The following is a 19,490-nucleotide window of genomic DNA, read 5'->3' as shown; positions in this document are numbered from 1 at the left end:
CTCATCGGCATCGTGTGGAATCCGTGCCTCCAAGGCATCACCCTGCTGTTGCATGAGCCGATATAGACATTGTTCACCTCGATATCTTCCATCTTAGTGCCAGGGGTGAGACCAATGTACTCAAGGGGGTTCACTTACAGCTGGTTTCCCGGTTGGCGTCCTCGAACTTATCAGGGCTCAGCATGACGTCTGTAATGGGAACGACGTCCCTGTGGCGACACCCCTGGAGTTCCTATCTCTACCTCAACTTTGACACGGGCCCCTCGACGACGCCATGACATGGGTCGAGTACTGAAGCTGCACCAAGGACACGCACAACGTGAACCTGAGAGCCACGAGGAGCCTTATAATGTCAAGCACTGGACGCTGGGCAACGAATTGTGGACTGCATCGATGGCATCTAGAAAGACACTCAACGCCCTCTGTGAGGTCGCCAGTGACGGCCCCCCTAGTCGGCTTCTGGAACAAAAACTTCCATGGACAGTGGAACAGAGTCGAGAATGCCGTTGCCGTCCAAGCTTTTCTCCAAACCAGATTGCTACACGGCCTTCTGTAGCGCATCGTCTTCATCAAGTTCTCCGGAGTTTCGAGTTGCAGCCGTCGCAGACATTTCTTGCTGATTGGGCTCGATTTCAATGACCGGATCAGGATCTGAACAGGCATACAATCTTCCGTGTTTGCACAATCTCTTGCTAGAGATTTACCGTTGTCGACATTCGCGACAACCTCCAACCATCGGCGGTGCTGCTGGACTGACGCTGAATCGACGTCTTTCGGCACATTGTTCACAAAGAGGCATTCTTCCCTCTCTCGGCGTCGTCGAGGCGCAACCTCCAAGATCCCGGCGCTCTTATTCGACACCCGCGGCGTCCACTGATACTCCAGCAGTCGGTTGATCGGTCGAGAGGAATAGGGATGCTGCTTCTGGCGCTCACAGGACCGGTTGTTGCACAGGCCTGGTACCCACGACCGATCAGAGAGACAACCATGAGTACAAGAGGTTCGACAACGGCAGCTGGGGCGATGACCGTTACAAGAGAGCTACCAAGCAAGCTTGCAGAAGCACCAGCTGAGGGACGAAGCAACGGCTTGATTGCGACGACCAATCGTTTAGTTGGTTGCGGAAGCCAATGAGTCTGCGCCCTCTGTCCGAAACCGCTGGTTTCTAGAAGACCACCGATGCCAATGACTCCCAGCGAGTGCTCAACACGGGTAGCCATCTTTGACTGCTCCAAACAGTTCATGATTCTCATCTCCAGCCCGCATCGGCACTTGATTTTCGTCCATGAGGATCTCTGGGTCGCCTTGGTCTTCGTCTTTATGCACAGACAGCCCTTCGTCGGATGTCAGCCAACCGTTGAACGATACCGATACTCACAAATGCTCTTCACCAAACAAGACCCTCGCCTGTGATGAGAACAGGCGAGTAAAAGGTCCGCGAGACGATACTTGAATGCAGTCCAAAGTGTACATCGACCAAGGTGGAGGGGATATATGAGAGAATGAGTGCCAGATTGTTTCTCGTCCCACGAGTTTGAGATCCAGCGAGATGCCAGCGACGTTGGAGGCGCCGATGCTGCTGCGCTCGAGGAACGAGACGAACCAGATGGCCTAACCACGGCAGGATGTGTCGGTCAGAAAAAAGGACGCGAAACCTCCGATTCTGTCAGAGCCATGTCTTCCTCTGTAGTCCCTTCGAACGCAGGGCCTGCTCATTGCTCCAGATCACCCCAGACGCCCTCGAGGAGCGACCCGTGGTCTGCCCGCAGCTTCCCGTCGACTTTTCAACTCACTCCCGACGTGTCAATTATCAGTTGAAAAGCGTCGAGTTGCTGCAGACTCGATCTCTCAAACTGCACGCCCTCTTCTTAAGCAAGACTACCTTACTCAAGTGGGCAACGCACTCCGATCATAGTCTCCTTCCCGTGTACCTAGGGGCCTCGACAATGTCTTTGTCTCCGTTCTCCCTCTTGTAACACCCTCCCTTTCCAAGTTCTCGATTTCAATGGGACCGGCAGAGTCAAATACCTTCCCGTGCAGTCTCATACGCTGCTGCAAGCCATCGGTAGACTCCTTGCACGACGAGAACATGCTTTCCGTGCTAGCATCGAGATCCCGTCCTGCACTCATGATGCCGGCCTCCAAAGTGGTCGGTGCTACAGCGACGAAGCTCACGCGCCGCGGGTTGTCGTGCAAGACATCGAGCGGTCCCCGCAGATAAGTCGTGCGTCAAGGGAAAGGGTCGATCGAAGGGCACGTGTGGAAGAGGGCTGCTGCTCTCGATGCGGGCCTCCGAAGGTGTAGCTGACCACAACAAGCCCAGAACAATCGGCTCGATGGTTACGACTGAATGAAACCATAATTCCCCGTCCGGGTTGTGCTGCTGCCGCTGAGACAGGTGCATATTAAAGTCGTTGACGACCATGGTCGTGTCCTGACCACAGACTCGTGAGCAACACAGCCTGGATGATAGTGAAGCCGTCGTGCTCAAAGTAAGATCACAAGCTGTGGAACGACCCAGCATTTATGGAGGCCTGAGCCCGGTCAAGAACGGTGTATCTTCCAATCATGCAATCCAGCCACCAACAGGCTTGTCCAAGTCGACCTCCGCATGTGGTAGTGGGTGCTGCACCTTTTGATCAACGTCGAACTGGCCCAAGGACGAGACCCTGAGCTGGTTAAGGGGGAAAGACTGGCGCATCCTCTTCAACCGTCCAGCGAAGATGAGCAATGATGGGAAAATCCAAACTCTCCCAATCCTGGCTTTTATCGGCATAGCGATGGTGCTGTTGTAGTCCTTGACTGGCAGAATACCGTTCAAAATAGACCTGCTCAGAGAAAGCAGCAGGGTTGGGGGATTGCCTATTTCTTGGATGATCAGGCCCGAGCACAGATATGAGGGCCAGGACTCATTGTACAGCCCTTGTGGTCCAGCTCCAACTTTTCTAGTGCACAAACGAATCCATGTGCCATTTCACACCTCGATTCAGTGAGTGGATGGCATCGTTCAAGACCAAGGCGTACAGGACAATCAACAGGACACTATTTCTCACAGTCCCGTCCAGACGGACGAGGCCGTGTCGATGACAAATGAAGAATCGAGGTAGACATGATGCAGGTTAATCATTGCACGTCTCCAGTCGTATGATTGCTCGATCCAAACCCTCTTGCCGTGCCGGGAAAGAAAACTGGACAATCGGAGCAACAAGGCTGCTCAGGTTGAGACCGGACAGAACCGTGGTGAGGATCACATCAGAGACAGTGATGCATATGACGAGGTGCAAAGAGTGAATGATGACCAAGGATCATTCCCTTGTTCAGCGAAAGGCGGAACAGGACCCGGGGCAGACAGGGCCGTTCAAATGACATTGAGCAGGCACTGCCATGATTAACAAAGTGCAGCAGAGCGGCTTCGTTTGGCGGCACGATAGACCCTCCTGCACTCACTCTGTTCCAATAAACGACCGGAAACATCATTCCAACATTGGAAGAGAAGAGTCTGGATTCAGAAAAATCCAAGGGAGGATCGCAAGGGCTGTAGGCACACTGAAGAGATGGTTCCGAAAGCTCCGGCCAGGGATCAGCTATGATCAAGGACGATCTGAGCCTTCAAAGACCGGGTCGGTCGCCACAAACCGAGTCCCTGTTCCGGAAACAAGACTCATCAGCCTGCGCGATGAAGCTGTGGAGAACACTTGCAAGTATGCTCATACATAAACCTGGAGGTACAGGTAGCGATGAAATATGCAGGACATCACGGCCAGGGGTTCCCTCCCGAACAACACAGCCACGGGATTTCCATATCACCCAATGTCGGCAGCCTTTGTTTGAAGCCAGTGGCACCGAACCGCGACAGGAAGCCAGCATTGACGATGATTCGAGCCCATTCTCGAGAATTCGCCGACGGTATCCGACACAGAATTCTCCCTTGACCATTCTGTTGCCTTGGATACGGCGCAGATCTCGCTTTTCCTCCTTCTTTGCATTTTCGGTACTGGACTTCCTGGAGGTTCGGTTCGCCGACTTCGCTAGCGTCTGTAGCACGACGTATTTGTGGAAGTCGGCAAGATTCCTTCTGATGAGAGTTGCACGGACTTGCAATTGAACTTGCCGACAAACACCACGCGGAGAGGACTCGGGAGCGAATCCTTCGAACAGGTCGATGGTTCACTGGCGGCTGGATGTTCCAAGACCTTCTGGCATCGTCATTAGGTCAGGTGAGTTCTTCTCGCCGGAGGGGCAGCGATTGAACGACAAGCAGCGTTGCCAGGAGTCAATTGCCAGCAACGCAGGCGACGAGACAAGCGCAGGCATGAGATCACGTTACACTAAACCATCCCTTTAGGAAGGTGGTGGGGCAGATAAACTTTATTTGGACAACCACGACCCACTTGGATCAACCACTCTACTTGCGACCCATTCGAGTCTTGGTCTGATTCTCTCTCTCCTGAATCCTGGCACGAGAGCGGCGCTCGTGCCACACTTGGCCGCCGAGAACACGCCTGCAAAGAGCCAAGTGACCGCATCAAAAAGGCTCCTGGAATGCCTCCAGGAGCTCCTGTTATGCGTCAGATGCCAGTGCCAATTGCCAATCCATGTGCCTTGAGTGCCTTGTCGACTGGGCACTTCGAGTTCTATCGCCTTCCAACCTCGACTCCTACACGCCCAGATCCTCGGGAGCTACCAACAGATCACTCTTGTTGAGGACACAAGACGTACGAACCAAGGTTGCTGCATCCCTCGCCTTCGCGCACTCTCTGTGGTCAGTGTTCAATGCAATCAGGGTCCTCCTTGCCTGCAGCGGTCTTTGGGTAAGATCCGCCTAGATTCGCGGAGATGAAATTCTTTGAGCAGGCCATCGTCGCCCTACAAGCCACACACTCTGTCGTGTCGAGGCTCGGTCATTCATTCGCGCTGGTCACCCGATCACTGGCGTCTTGATAGAGGCCTCTTGTCCCCAAAGTCACTCTCGGAAGACGATTTCTGACCCTGTCACACGAAGCTTCCAGAGCCAAAGCGACAACAACAACGGCATCCTCTACTTGGAGTTGTCGGGTCCAATTCATGACTCTCATTGCCTCTGGGCTTGCTCTCTCGGAGTGAACAGAACCCTGGACATGATCCAGACCTGAATACTGTCCGGGAGCTCGAGCAATCCGCCACAGCGAGAGATAGGGAGAGATTGAGGGCCAGGAGAGTGTTGTGGATCAGCATCTGGACGCTGAGGTCTACGCAACAGTCGAATCTGAGATGGCAAGGCCGCTGGAAGCTCGACTCCAAAGTCAAACCTCGTCTCTTCGTCATCTTGGAACCCGATAAACATGGCAAAATGAACCAGCCAACAATTGATCGAGATTGAATCTAGCCGACAGACGTCTCGAGTCCAAACGGCTACTAGCGGCAGTGGTTTGAGTCACACATACTCACCACATATGATTTGAACAGTTGTTGGAACTGGAATGAACCTTCAAACCAGTTTCCGTGCCCGATGCTGCTTGAGGTCCGTTTGATCCTGCCAGGTGGTCACATCTCCCTCCCATCATTGCCAAATTCCTCGCACAGGCCTAGTACTCAGCAGCGCCGATTGGAGGCACCGGTGGACCAGTCGTCGACCACAAGGCATCGGCATTGGGAAGGTCGTGTCGCATGACCATCACCCCCACATCGCCCGTAATCCCATTAGGATCATCATTTATCGCCGTCACAACATTCACGACTATCAACGCTATTACCGCTGTCACCGTCGCAACCACAATCGTCATAAAGAGATTCAACTCCCTCTTGAGCACTGGGATTGCTGGGTGCTCAAACTCGAAGCCGGTTCACGGTCATTTCCAAGAGGCACACACCGGACTCAGGGGGCAAAAGGGGCCTTTCAGAGAGAAGGAACGAGAAGGCTCGTCGTCTTTGCGTTCAAGCGAGAGTCCAACAGTCCTCCCACCTTGAGTCTGAAGGGAAGCGGTCCTATTGGACGCACTAGTCCCTAATCATTGAGATTGGGCAAATTGCAACCAGAATCAACCAGGCATACTCCAGGCGTGAAAAGGGTTCTACCGCCAATGCAACAATCAATCCAATCAGGCTAATGCCTTTAATGCTGGGCCACGCAAAAGGCCAATCGACGACCAACCATTAGCCAATTCGAGAACAAGGATGGCAGTAAATGGGCCCGTCGCACAGATCAGGCCACCAATCACGGCTGAAAACATTGCCCTTTCAATGCAGATCTCGTTTCCCCTGATGACCGGCCACAGTATCATTCTAATAAGAAGAACAAAGGCAAATGCGGGAGCCGGCAGCAAGCCTGGCTTCTAGCTACCCAACTGTCACGTCGTGATCGCAGTCGGCGGTGCTAAGGAAAAGGAGTTCCTGGTCGATACTGGCGCCTCCCGCTACAAGACATGTTCCAGGACGGATTCCACCAATCTTCGCAACGGAAGAATGACAGGTAGATTGGCCCATCACAGCGGGAGCAGCAAAGGGCTGTGGCGACCGTATCATTGATTGCCGCCCTTGATGGTGTCTCAGTTTCCATTCGATTCGATAACGCACAATGATCGTCAGAATTGAGCTTTGATCTGTTGAAATGTCGACGCGCTCAAGGAGCGAGAGATGGTTGCTATCCTCGAGGCAGTTCCTGGTCTTCCTAACACCGGCATATGAGCACAATCGGAGAGTTACAGGTGTTCAAAGCAAGGTAGACATTATCAACTTGGCAACAGACAATGCCTCCCACTCGCTAATATACATCGCGGAGACTCAATCTCAAAGTCGTCGGTCAAGGGTGGTGAAGGATCCAAGCGGTGGAATGGACGATCAGGCCATCTATCTCTCAACTATCTCAATGGACTCAAACAGGTGGCAAATGGAATCGATGTCACAAATTCATTCAGCAAACCCTACGAGGACTCGTGTCAATCGAATGTTTATGAGCAAGATGAGGTCAATGCAGAAATCTTCAGGCTTACCAGACTTCCTATAGAAGAACTTGTTGGAAGTCGCTGCATATTTGCACAACCGACGTCCTCATCCATTCATTGGCTGGAGCGATTCGACGAAGAACGACCCGATGGGAGACATTTGAGAATCGTCACAGCTCGCGTTTACGTTAATGTGCCGAAGAAGAGACAGGGCAAGTTTGCGGATATGACCAAGCCCTGTGCCATGCTTGGTCATGCATTTCGTCATTAGTCTATTGGGCTTACGGCCCTGAATCTCGACAAGCCCAGGATACACCACTGGTCGATGGCACTGGTTCTGTGAGGGACAGATCTGTAGATCAGTCACTACCGCGAGTGGAGCGAGACCATGCTTTTCTGGCACCCCAGAACGAGGCAGATGTATCTGCTCAACCTGTTGAAACTGCTGGACCGCCGCGGCGCCAGTGGTAGACCATCAAAGATGGAAACGCACAATTCAACCGCAATACTCGGCTTATATCGACAATGGCACCTGGAATTCGGACGCGTTCACCCTGGATCCAACATTCTCTCTGGCCTTTGGTTGCTAGTTGGGAATCTGATCGAATCAAAGCGCGATGGGTTGGCATTGACATCAACAGGGCTATTTCATCGACAGCCATGGAGTTTGTGCCTCAATGGCCAAATCTGGATCAAACGACTATGATTGGCAATCCCTTGTATGAGGATCTACTGTTCATCACCCGTACGCTTGGTGGAGGAGGACCATGTGGATATTACTTCTCGTTCCCCCGCCCCCATCCCCTTTCACATTAGAGAAGACTGTCGTCTCTCGTCGGCTGGGGAGGGACCTCAGCTACCTCCACGGGCCCAGCTCTCACAGACCGGGGGCGGAGGCTATCGGGAGCTGTTACTGCTCTTCCACGAGACCTATGAGAATACCAAGGCTACTCTACCAAGGCCTCCAACCATGCATATGCTGTGCAGACTGGTTATTCCACGCGCGGGCAATGATTCAGTGTTCAGACTCCAAGTCCTTCCGGCCATCCTCGAAGGCAACAAGAGACTGCCTGAAGAGAAAGGACTGTCGGGATGGGATGACTGAATGGGATAAACTACGCATTACCCGACAAGGCCACCCCATTTCCGATGCAAGAGGCTGTTTTCAAGTGGAATAAATAGACAGAGATCGATGTTGTGGATGTGAACTGGATGTTCCTGGTCCACTACATCACAGAGTCTGAACAACATCCGCAGGACAACAATCGACACTCCTGGATTGAAGCATCTGACACACGATTCTGCTTTTTCTTTCACCATCGCTCTGCTTCCGGCAACCGAAGCTCTTTGGCCGAGAGAGCTCCTTGCCCGCCAGGTCCCCATCAACGAAACTGGTGAAGAAGTCTCTGGCCGACGATTGTGAATCCCTTCAAGGGATTCTGGCCCAGAGCAGACGTACACGGAACAAGACTGGAATCGAAACAAGGACGTCGCGCCGGCGAGGAAGTGGCGAGCCTCCCACCGTGTCGGGTGCTGGCGTACCGTCGCTCTCAGGGAGTCTTGTAGTGACGACCTCATCACTTCGCGGCCCCAGAGCTCGACAAACTGTTAGCCGGTTCAAGGCCTCAAATCAACCTCAGTGGCGTCCTCATCTCAGCGAAGCCCTGCTGCGAGAACATGAACTTGTGCTTCGCAAACGATGGAGACGTTAAAGCCGTGAGTTCGCATTCGGCAGCGGCTACGAACCTCGACAACCTCTTGCCCACGCCGGTCCAAGCAAACGACAAGGCGGAGCCGTTATGGCCCATCCATTAGACGATGACGACGCCCCGCCTGACGACCAGGGCGTAGGACGGCTACGGGCCCAACGAGTCCCGCGCTGTATTCACGCATATCATCACTCACCCTTCGACCGTCCCCCTGCTGCTTCGGGCGATCGATCCAGACTTCTCCCCAGCTTTGATACTTGGCCAGACGCAATATACAGCTTTAATTGCGGTTGCTTGGGCCGTGCCTTTCGGGGTGTGGCCGACTTGTTCTGGCGAGGGATTCGAGTTCAGCGAGGGCACGGAATTGGGCCACAGGAGAGACCGTGGCTGTCAAGCAGATCGAGCTTCTTGCAGATTTACCCAAAAGTGAATTGAGGTTCATTATGTTGGATCGACTCAGTCGCGAGCACCCAGATCCGACGTGTTCTGGACAGATTCCGACTGCTACCAAGGGAAGAGTGACGCAGCCTTGGATACGGCCACAACATGGCCTCATCTTGTTAAGCTCGACACCTCCATTGCATGATTCACGGCGACTATCCGTCAGGCCGTCTGAAGCCCCTCAGATTGTTGTCGAAACTCCAGGCCAGTAGTGCACAGGCAGCTGCAGGACGATGCGATGGTGGTGCCAACGGTCTTGAAGTGCCTCGGTGCGACGACCGAGTGGTCTGTCGCGAAATGTGTTCCGAGAGGCGTTGAATCTCTTCAGGATCATCACAAAAGTAACAGGCACAGTCAAACCAGGTGCCGCGAGAAGCAGGAAATCAAAGAAAGACGCGAGTGTGTTGCCTGCGGGAGAGCAGACACACACACACACACACACAGAGAGAGAGAGAGAGAGAGAGAGAGAGAGAGAGAGCGCGCAGGGATGTCGTGCAGAACTGTCCTGGAGCGAGACAGCCCAGGAGTCAACTAAAAAAAGAGACAACAAAAGAGATGGCGCCGAGACCGACTAAGGCCGATACGTCTGGCATTGGACCCACGTCAATGGCAATCAGACTCGGGTTTATCGGATATCATCATCAGAAACCCAAAGTGGGGGAGACGAGCAGTTGTTGTTCCTTCGAGACATGGAGTAAATGATCGAATGATCAAACCACTAATCGATGGCAGGTCAAAGCTGCACCAGAATAGCAAGCGTCGGCGGATGACGATGATGAGATATCGCGCCGCGGGGCAGGCCTCTATCGTGCACTGCGTCGGGACCGTCTTCTCCAGATGATGGACAGAATTCTCCACACTCGGAGATCTGCCATTCCTGTGTCGTTGACAGAAACCTTTCGTTACTGGGCGTAGACGTTGAGGGAGCCTCTGAGATTCAGGCAGCCCTTTCTCGGGCCTTGTCCACATCCTCGCAATCTGAATTGATCGGTTCGTTGATCGCTTTGGCAAAACCCATCGGTTCGATGTCCTCCACAAAGCGTTTCGGCACTGTTCTTGCTAGACAGCGTTCAGCAATCAGCGATTCATATCGTCTGGGTTAACCACCAACAGACGGATCTGTCCATCCACCAATTGCGGCGCCGCGTTGGCAGTCTTGCCCAATTGACCTCAGGTGGTCGCTGATCACTGACCGACCTTGCTGTCGATCGTTCTCGTTGTCGTTCCGGACGAGAATGAATGCCCCTTTGTGCCCGTCTCCCCACCTTTTTTTTGCTGCGTGTTTTCTCTACCGAGGGCTCAGTAGGAAGACTTGACTTGAGCTCATGCAATCGATTGATTGACGGCGCGAGGAACGACTCTCTGTCTCTCTCCTGGACAATCCAACGTTGCAGCAGAAATGATTGGGAGGGAAAAACACGGAAGATCTGGAAATGGTAAATGGTGTGTGTGCGAGGAATCATAGTGAGACCCGTCTGCACCGCATAGGGCACATGATGATGATGACGGGAGAAAGAGCCCTGAGCCGGCCCGGCCGCACTGCTTGTCTTTGACTGAGAGTATTAGATGGGACTTGAGAGGGGAGACCGAGAAAGAAGGGATTAAAAAACAAAGGCGGCCCGGACAATGAAAGGTGTCCCTGTCTGTCTGTCGTGATTCGCGAGAGGTAGGTGGAGGCGGACGGACCCAAAAGTTCTCGAGGTCGAAAACAGCTTCCAATCCCGATGCCCAAGGACGACGAGCAAGCCCAGGATGACTGGTGGGGATGGCGTGTCCTGGGTCCCAGACGGTCGACGTTATGACAGCTTTGTGGTTTTGTGAGAGGGGACCTTTTTCATTCTCGACGTGCTTGCTTGCTCTATATTCTGTATATTGTGACTGAGTACGGGATGGAATGATGCGAAGGGGTGGGGGAGGGAGAAAGGGGGTCTCTTGGGGCTTTGACTCTTGAATGGCATGCTAACCACGCATAGGATATGGAAAGGGATCGTGTAAGGGGTGACTTGTCAACCCACCCAGCCAGCGGTTGAAGGTGTCTTTGATGTAGACGTCGTTCTCGGGAAATCATTTCCCGCCGGTAACGACGGCTTGCTCGCGGACAACTTCGAAGATGTCGGCACACACCCTGTCCGTGACCTGTGCGGTGCCGGCATTGCCGCCCAGGTCGCGGGTCTTGACGCCCGCGTCCAAGGTGCGCTCAACGGCGGCCATCAGCACGTCGGCGGCGGCGGGCTGGCCCAGCCAGCGCACCATCTCGGCGCAGGTCCAAAAGGTGCCGATGGGGTTGGCGACGCCCTGGCCCGCAATGTCCCACGCGGACCCGTGGATGGGCTCGAACATGCTGGGGTTCTTGCGGGTCGGGTCCAGGTTGCTGGTCGGGGCAATGCCAATGGACCCGGCCAGCGAGGCCGCCAGGTCCGACAGGATGTCGGCGTGCAGGTTGGTGGCCACGACGACGTCGATGGTCTCGGGCTGCAGCACCATGCGGCACGTCATGGCGTCGACCAGCATCTTGTCGCTGCGCACGTCGGGGAAGTCGCGCGCCACGGCCTCGTTGACCTCGTCCCACAGCACCATTCCGTTGCGTTGCGCGTTGGACTTTGTGACGAACGTGAGCGTCTTGCGTGGCCGCGACCGCGCCGTCTCGTACGCGAATCGCAGGAGCCGTTCGCACCCGTGCCGCGTGAAGACGCTCACTTCGGTGCCCACCTCCCACGCCTGGTTCACATGCGACCGCCCTCCGTGCCCGGCGTACTCGCCCTCACTGTTCTCCCGGATCTATGCCCCATTCGAAGATGTGTGTGTCAGCGTCAAATTTTTCACTCCAAGGACGCACTGAGAAAGGCACACTTGTGGTAAAAAAGGAGAGCCAGCTGGTGGCGATCGTGACGGGGGGAAGAAGAAGCAAGGTCAGACCTCCGTGGTAGAAGGAAGAGAGAAACGAGAACAATAGAGAGAAAAACCTTACAATCACCCAATCCAGCTTTTTGGCATTCTCCAGAGTCCCCTGACACGCCGACAAAGGCGAGGTGACGCCGCGCAGGATCCGCGTCGGCCGCACGTTGGCAAACTGCTGCAAGGGCTGGCAGATGGCGAGCCTCAGCCCCCACAGTGAGATGTGGTCGGGCACTCTGCGGTCGCCGACGGCGCCGAACAGGATGGCGTCGTACGTGCGCAGCTCTTCGAGGCCGTTTTCAGGCACGTACCGCCCCTCCTTGAGGTACTTGTCGCTCGACCAGTCGAAGGGGGTGAATTCGAACGTGAACAGGTGCGAGAAGGCCTTCGAGAGCGTTTCCAGCACCGCGATTCCCGCCGAGATGACCTCGGGCCCGATGCCGTCGCCGGGGATCGAGGCGATCCTGTATTTCTTGTATTCCGACGCCATGGTCGAGGGGCGGCGGAGTAGGTGCGAAGGTGGTGGTGGTGGTGACGTTGATATTGATGTTGTTGCTGACCGCAGATGCTGTATCAGGACCTGCACCACCCAGTGGAAACTGCCGGTCGAAGAAGTGTTCTTGTTGACAACGACTCGACTTGTACGAGGACAAGAAAACACTCCCCTCCTCAAAAGCTTGTGAGGGGGTCAGGGGGTTTATATCCTGTGGCTTCCCCGCACCTGCCGTCACGTGTGTCAGCATCTCGTATTGGGGGGTTGCTGCGTTGCCAATTCGGGTTGAGCGCCAAGGGAATGTAATGACCGTCCACGCTAGTCTTTGGAACCGTACGTTACATTCAGCCAAGGCGCTTGGCAACTACCGTGGTGCTAGCCAAGGCGCCAAAGATTATAGTGCCAAACCCGCCAAGGCGCCAATAAGCGCGACGTAAAAGCGGCGTCAGGGGTCCACACATCGGACTAATGCCAACACCCCTGCAGTACGGTGCACCACACGGCACATTCCGCACAACCGTGGAGCTTTGCCGCCGCCCCCCCCTCTTCAACGCAAGGGTCGATCAGATCCCTCCTCCTCCATCAGGGTGCATCTCCTCTTCTCTCCCCGAGACGCTTGCCGAGTACCTCCAACACATTGCACCTGTCAGGCGCCGGCTCTTCGCCACTTTCATGTTCAAGCCGATCAAAGCCCGCCTCGTTCCCTGCGGCTTCAGCTGTGGCTGATCTGCTCTTCGAACGCCTCCTGTTGTTGAGCCCAACTGAAGAGAAAGGGACGGGACGGGACGGATCAGAAACGCTTCAACCTGCGCAGCCACCTACAGCTGCAACCGTACTTTTTGGGAAACAAGACTGGCAGAGAGCTGAGCAGCTGTGCATAGAAGCCGTTCATCAAGTGCAGCAACAACCAACCAAGCAAAGTCAATGGCTTGACGAAATGGCAGTTTGGAACGCGCCGACGGCTCGATCGAACAGATGGCACCAACCAGAAAGGATCCGTGTCAAACCCCTGTGACAGTGTCATGAACGACCCGTACCGTCTCACGCTCTATACGGACAAGGGAGCAGACACAAAGTCTCACCTCTCACCTCTCACCTCGACCATCTCCAACGGTCTTACTCGCACTTCTTCGGAGAAACACATGTCCATGTGCGCCGCGGTCGTGGAGATTGGTTGCTCACAAGCTGAAGACGAGACGAGATGGCTTCTCCCCGTTGATGCTCTTTGGGGGGTGTCGTGGTGTTATAGGTCCGGCTTGTTCATTTCCATTGCGACGATGTGGCAATGGGTGCAATCCGGTGAACACCACCCCCTGGTGTGTCTCAATCAGCGCTTTGTGATCGACTGTCATGGTGACTGGAGCTGTGGGGTCACGGATGTCGTGGTGTCTGCCATCTCGACGGTAGCGTTCCACCGTCTCTCTCCAAATCCCCAGGTCAACACATCCTGCGGACTTTCCTCTCTCTCTCTCCTACCAAAGCAAAGCAAAGAGCCCAGGGAGGCATCTACGAGGCGCAAGACGTCAGAGAAACAGAAAGAGTCGTCCGCCGAGGAAGATACAAAAGGCAAAAGCAGGAAGCCCTTGACGATTCTGTCCCGAGTTACACGGAAGATAGAGGTTTAGAGAGACGTGCTGAACCTTTTTGCCGGGAGTATTTCAATGGGCGTCGAGGTTGAGGCATTTGACCACCTCGCGAGAACTCACGCAGAGACAAGTTGCAGAGACAAGTTACAGAGACAATCCAGACAACAATTCCAATTCCACAATTTGGCTGTTTAACACGCTCAGTGTTCGTCATGGCCTATGGTCTAGGCCCTCGTTACGCAATTGGTTAGACATATCCTTTGCGCTACGCATGCACATGAGCGACTCGATTCATTCTTCCGTCCTCTGAGAGCTACACGTCGCTTGGAGGTAAGACTCGGCCTCTTCTAGAACCGTTTCAACCGCCCCAAGGCTGATCAACCCGCAGATCCAAAATTAGGCGATGCTGGCACTGTTGGAAGAACAGACGAGCAAACACACAAAGGTGAGTCGAGAACTAGCGATTTGGTGCAGCTACTACGTGTTGGAACAGACTGCGACGGCGCTGCGCGAAGCAGATACCACACGTCCTAGAGATCAGCTGGGATCTGAACGAGTTCGTCCTGATGCTATCCCTGGCTGTGCTCTCTCATATATAGCCCGGCGGTATTGAAGAGAGTCATACTCCTGACGACGTCTGCAAGCACCTCCAAACAGCTGCTCTCCTTGATCTTGAATCACATCCATCGCCTGTCCCGTGGCGCCATTAGTCCTCGTGCTCCTGCTCCCAATGACGGTGGGGATTGTATTGACCAGTCGCCAAAGCCAAATACATATTGATCATATCACAGTCGAGACACTTACGGAGGACAAGGGGGAATTCCTATTGTCCGTCCAGGCTGAGCAGCAATATAGGTTTGAAGACTGGTTGCATAGTGGATGGCATTGCTGATCATGTACGAGCTACGGCATCAATCTCTCAGAGAAGATGACAAACCCAGAGAACACAGTATGGAGTGAGTGACACCTGCCAACGAGTTCCCACTTCATTGGACTTGTTCGTCGTTCTTCTGGCATCATCGAGGGAACATGTTGTAGGAATTCGACGCATAATTTCCCAAACGAAGCTAGGCCATCGAGCAAACGGCAGGCAGGCTATCAGAGCAATACCTAGCGACATTGTACCTGATTCTGCGACGTCTATTCCGTCTCTTCTCTCCACACTACCAGGTGATCAGATCACGGTGCCGTGGCTCGCTGAGGAGCTGTTCCAGGCTCGGCGTCAACGGGGTGGGTGCATCGACCCTGATGTACAGTGGGAGGGAAAAGCTGTGTGCATTCAGCAACGTGATCTTCTCCTAGACTCGACCCGATTAGGCGATCTGGGTGACGCGTTCCAAGGTCACCTTTAGAATTCAGTTCCGCCTTTAAACTCTTGGTTTACACCTACTGTGACTGCTATTCTACTACCTACCTAAATCTCAAAATGCCTCCTTGTCGACGCGAGAACTAGACCCTTAAACTACGCTCTAGTCTCAATACTCCACGTTTTCTTGTAGCGCTCCTCAATACGTTCAGAACTCATCAGCGATACACTCGTGACTGCAAGCAGCGACCGGGTCCTGTGTGCGTCCCCTCTTGCCGCTAGTGGACGTGTGGACTGGTATCTATGGGATTTGGCAAGATGCGACTAAGCAAGACATCTCGCGCGAACTACACCATGATGGGGCTCTATTGCACAAACTGTGCTCAAAACTCATCGAGAGAGTGGTGGACTTTGTTATTCCCACGTCTTTTCGTTGTCGAATTTATACTCATCCTGGCCAGAATCCCTCGGTATCTCAATTAGAGATGCACCATGCCGATCCAGATGAGAACTATAGTAGAAACATATTCAAAAGGTAAAATCACTCGACAAGAATCCTTTGAGGCCAGTTCTGACCACTTGCAAATGCTTTGTGGCATCTATTTTCTCATCGACCGAACCGGAGACAAAACTTGATTTGCTGTGATGGACTGACCATGTCTCATGTGGTCGGGCGACGCGCCATGAAGCATAAACGCATCTCTACTTCGATGGTGCACACACACACCAGCAACTTCGGCCTGGTTGATCGATGGTCATGTCTTGCTGCTGTCCAGTCACCCACAACGTCTCTGCGATTCCCGGCCTTACAGCCAGCAACCGGTTCTTCCTCGGGTTCTGTGACTTTGACAGTCTTTGGTGGCAACGGCTCATCAGGCCAGGCAATTCGTCAGGGGGCCTCGGAACACCAGCTGATAACGGCAACGAACACAAGCAGTCAGTCACGCTGTGAATGGTTTATGCCGAGGGTGCCACTTTGCTTGCTGATAGGGCGTTGAATCTCAACACCCCAAGAGCTCGCGAGGTTGAGGATCCTGGCATCACAAGTCACATTGGAGAAATATTGGAGGTCAGTCCTGATTTCGAGCCGACCCGCCGAACCACCGAACCACCGAACCACCGAACCGCCGACCCGACCACTACTCGACCCTGAAAAGTAATTGGATCATAGATTTTGTCTGTTACAGGGAACCCCTTTCTTTGTCCTCAAACTCTCAATGGACGTCATTCGACCCACCACGACTTTACATTCACCTTTTTAAAAATCTGTTGCTCCAATCCATTTTCTTCTCTCTACAGACTCAAAGCTTAGAAGATTTCCTTTTACCTCGCTTCATCGTACCACCACGCGGCAATCCATCCCCGTAGCTCCCAAACAGCTTCCTTTGCCTGTGATGATCCTCCGCCGCACCAGACGCGGTGCATTTCCTTCTGCCCGTACGATGGCATCCCCCATTGATACCTGTATATCACCTGTCGACCAGTTCTGGCGCGCTTCTTCCCGCCACGATCCATGTCGATCTCTTTACTATACACTACAACGTCTTACCGGGAAATAGTTGTGTTTGTTCACATACATACAATCCTTTCGAGTAGGTGACTGCTTCCCTGCACGCGTGAGATCTGGTGGAATTAGCACATGCTAACTGGCATTACAGAGCTCCATGCATGTATGACCTTTCGTCGAAGCAACACTCCCACCCTGTCGCCGACGATCAAACTTCATATCGAGACAGAGCAAATCCTCTTCAAAATCCATACATCCTTCCGGCATCAGTCTTCACCGCCGAGGCCAATATCGATCTGCATACTCTACGCTACTATATCTTGCCGGGAAGAGGCTTTGTTCATACAGATGGTCTTCCCAACGGGTATAACTATTTGACTGCGAGATTCATCGGATATGGGTTGAAAGGCGCATGCTGTCGAATGGTGCATGCCGACTGTCTTCCGTAGAAAGAAGGCCTCGACCTCCGTCCGTCACACGCTCGATCGATGATCCATTCCGACCAAGGCGATCAACTTCGATCAGAGACGGTTCAGGTTCCTCTTCAAACTCATACACGGGCGCACCAACGCTGTTCCGTCTTGCTGGGGAAAGGCTGTGCTCATGCACACAATCCTTCGAGTGATACCCGTGTCAGGACAACACGCTGTGGAACTTTGGCATGTACATGTGCGCCGTGGAGCAGCAGCAAACGCGGTAGCCCTGACCACCTGCGTGTCGCTCCAGGGGTCTCGCCGTGATTGTTCAGGAGCCCGTGATGCCGTCAAGCAAAGCGTCGTCAACCGCTGCGTCAGCAGGGACTCGCTGTCTTGCGTGGCCTGCATGGACCGAAGAAAGAACACCGTAGACGTCTTATGATCGCCGAAACCTTCCTCCTGCTCCCATCTATGCCGCCCACGACTCTTTGCCGAGCCGGCCTCTCGATCCTCAACCTCTCAGTCCACTCTCTGAAGACCAGTCTCGGAGGACGTAGTGCGGTCGAGCTCGTCCTGATCAGCAACGCCTCCTACTGCCTCCATACTGCGGCTTCGGGGCCATCAACGCGATCGAGGATGCCGCCGCTCTACACGTTCTATTTGAGGACTTTGACCTCTTCCACATGGCCCGAGACCGTGGATTATCGCATCATAGTGAGATTGTCAAGTCTGGTATTGTGGAGGAATCGAGAAGGACACATACGTGGGTGAAAAGAGAAGCAACGTTTAATGCTATCTTCCGCTGAAAAGATCGAGAAGCAAGCGATTTCCTAGCTAGCTAGCTTGCTCGCAGGCTCGAAGACTACCTATCACCCATCGACTGACTGAACGCCCGACCTATCTACCGGAATACGACCTGGATATTCGCGGCCGGGTCCATTGGTCATACCATGAAACACCCGAGGCGGAGGAAGAGGGGACAGGGAGGAATATGTGTGGGAGCGAGAGAGAGAGAGCAGTCTAGGCTCTTCTTCACCTCGCATTCGTCCTGGAGCATGTCGAACGAAAAGAACTGGGTACAGGTATTCATGTGAGTGCAAAGGTCCCGAGCGGTGATCGCTAAGACGCCTCTCTCTGCTGGCGCCATGGCCGTCCTTGTCATGGAGGTCGGCATCCTAGCCGGAGTGATCCAGATCATCACTAGCTTGACCATCGTCGCGGAAGTGGGCGAGGAGCTTTGTACAGACAAGCTGGTGAAGAAGGTCAGTTTTACAGGTCGCACGAGAGTATGGACCCCGACGATGAAAGAACTTCTCTACTGGCTCAATGGGAATACTGCAACAACGTCATCTTCCACCGTATAATCCCCAACTTCATGATCCAAACGGGCGATCCGATAGGGACTGGCCGAGGTGGTTCAAGTATCTATGGCGACAAGTTTACCGATGAGACCAGCCCGTCCTTGAAGCATACTGGTGCAGGTGTGCTCGGCATGGCCAACAGCGGGAAGGACAAGAATGGCAGTCAATTTTCCATCGCGCTGGCGAAGAATCTTTACCACCTACGCCCCTCCAACCTTTTACCGCGACCCTTGCTCCTAGATTTCCTTCGCCGGCATATGAGCCTGTGCAATCTGTCGACGTTTTGTTCAAGGCCAAAGACGTGGCCACGAACCCGTGGTTGGTGGTCGGACTGGGTCTGGCGGCCAGTATTGGCACCATGTACGGCACAATGTACACGCAGCCTGATAAGTAAGTTCTCTTCTATCGTTAATTTGTCAAATTAGTGGATATTGGCTACTTTCAAAAATATGCCCTTTGGACAGCTTTTAACGTTACCTAGGCTGCTATCCTCACTCCGTCAATGTTCCTCTCGCCTGCGATCCTGGCTGGCGCCGGACTCTACACTGTTGGCATAATGGGTTCGATCGCATTTACCCGCGCCACGACCGTCCGCACGCTCGCCTGGACGGACGAATCTCGAACCGACCGCTACGAACACGATTCGATCACATACGAAAGGTATTCCACGCCTACGAGGTGTCGTATCAGGAGAGCGAGCAGCACTGTTAACTCCCGCATGAACAGCATCATTCGGAAACTCTTGCGCCCAGCAGATCTGGCAGCTCCAAATGCGCAAGCTGTACAAAGACGAGCCAGTCAGCAGAAAAGTGTCGAGGCCCAAGTGGCTTTGAGAAGGCGTAGCACCAGGCTTTGA

General features: G+C 53.8%; 3 protein-coding genes across 3 annotated transcripts; 1 reads left to right on the top strand and 2 right to left on the bottom strand.

Moving 5' to 3' along the window:
* Positions 1-538: 538 nt before the first annotated feature.
* On the bottom strand, positions 539-1,220 carry Z517_09416 (uncharacterized protein; the record flags this gene model as incomplete). Its single annotated transcript, XM_013425326.1, has 3 exons — positions 539-651; positions 705-873; positions 936-1,220. The coding sequence occupies 3 exons, from the start codon at positions 1,218-1,220 to the stop codon at positions 539-541; spliced, it is 567 nt and encodes a 188-aa protein (XP_013280780.1).
* A 9,914-nt stretch (positions 1,221-11,134) lies between these two features.
* On the bottom strand, positions 11,135-12,455 carry Z517_09415 (tartrate dehydrogenase; the record flags this gene model as incomplete). Its single annotated transcript, XM_013425325.1, has 2 exons — positions 11,135-11,848; positions 12,039-12,455. The coding sequence occupies 2 exons, from the start codon at positions 12,453-12,455 to the stop codon at positions 11,135-11,137; spliced, it is 1,131 nt and encodes a 376-aa protein (XP_013280779.1).
* Positions 12,456-18,561: 6,106 nt separating this feature from the next.
* Z517_09414 (peptidyl-prolyl cis-trans isomerase-like 1) lies at positions 18,562-19,490 on the top strand (the record flags this gene model as incomplete). Its single annotated transcript, XM_013425324.1, has 3 exons — positions 18,562-18,969; positions 19,116-19,294; positions 19,361-19,490. 3 exons carry the CDS (start codon positions 18,562-18,564, stop codon positions 19,488-19,490), a joined length of 717 nt encoding a protein of 238 aa, XP_013280778.1.

This window comes from Fonsecaea pedrosoi (genome assembly GCF_000835455.1).
Source record: "Fonsecaea pedrosoi CBS 271.37 unplaced genomic scaffold supercont1.6, whole genome shotgun sequence".
In the NCBI taxonomy this organism is placed as follows: Eukaryota; Fungi; Ascomycota; class Eurotiomycetes; order Chaetothyriales; family Herpotrichiellaceae; genus Fonsecaea; species Fonsecaea pedrosoi.
Note: the sequence above shows the minus strand (reverse complement) of the source record. Positions and strands in the feature narration are given on the sequence as shown.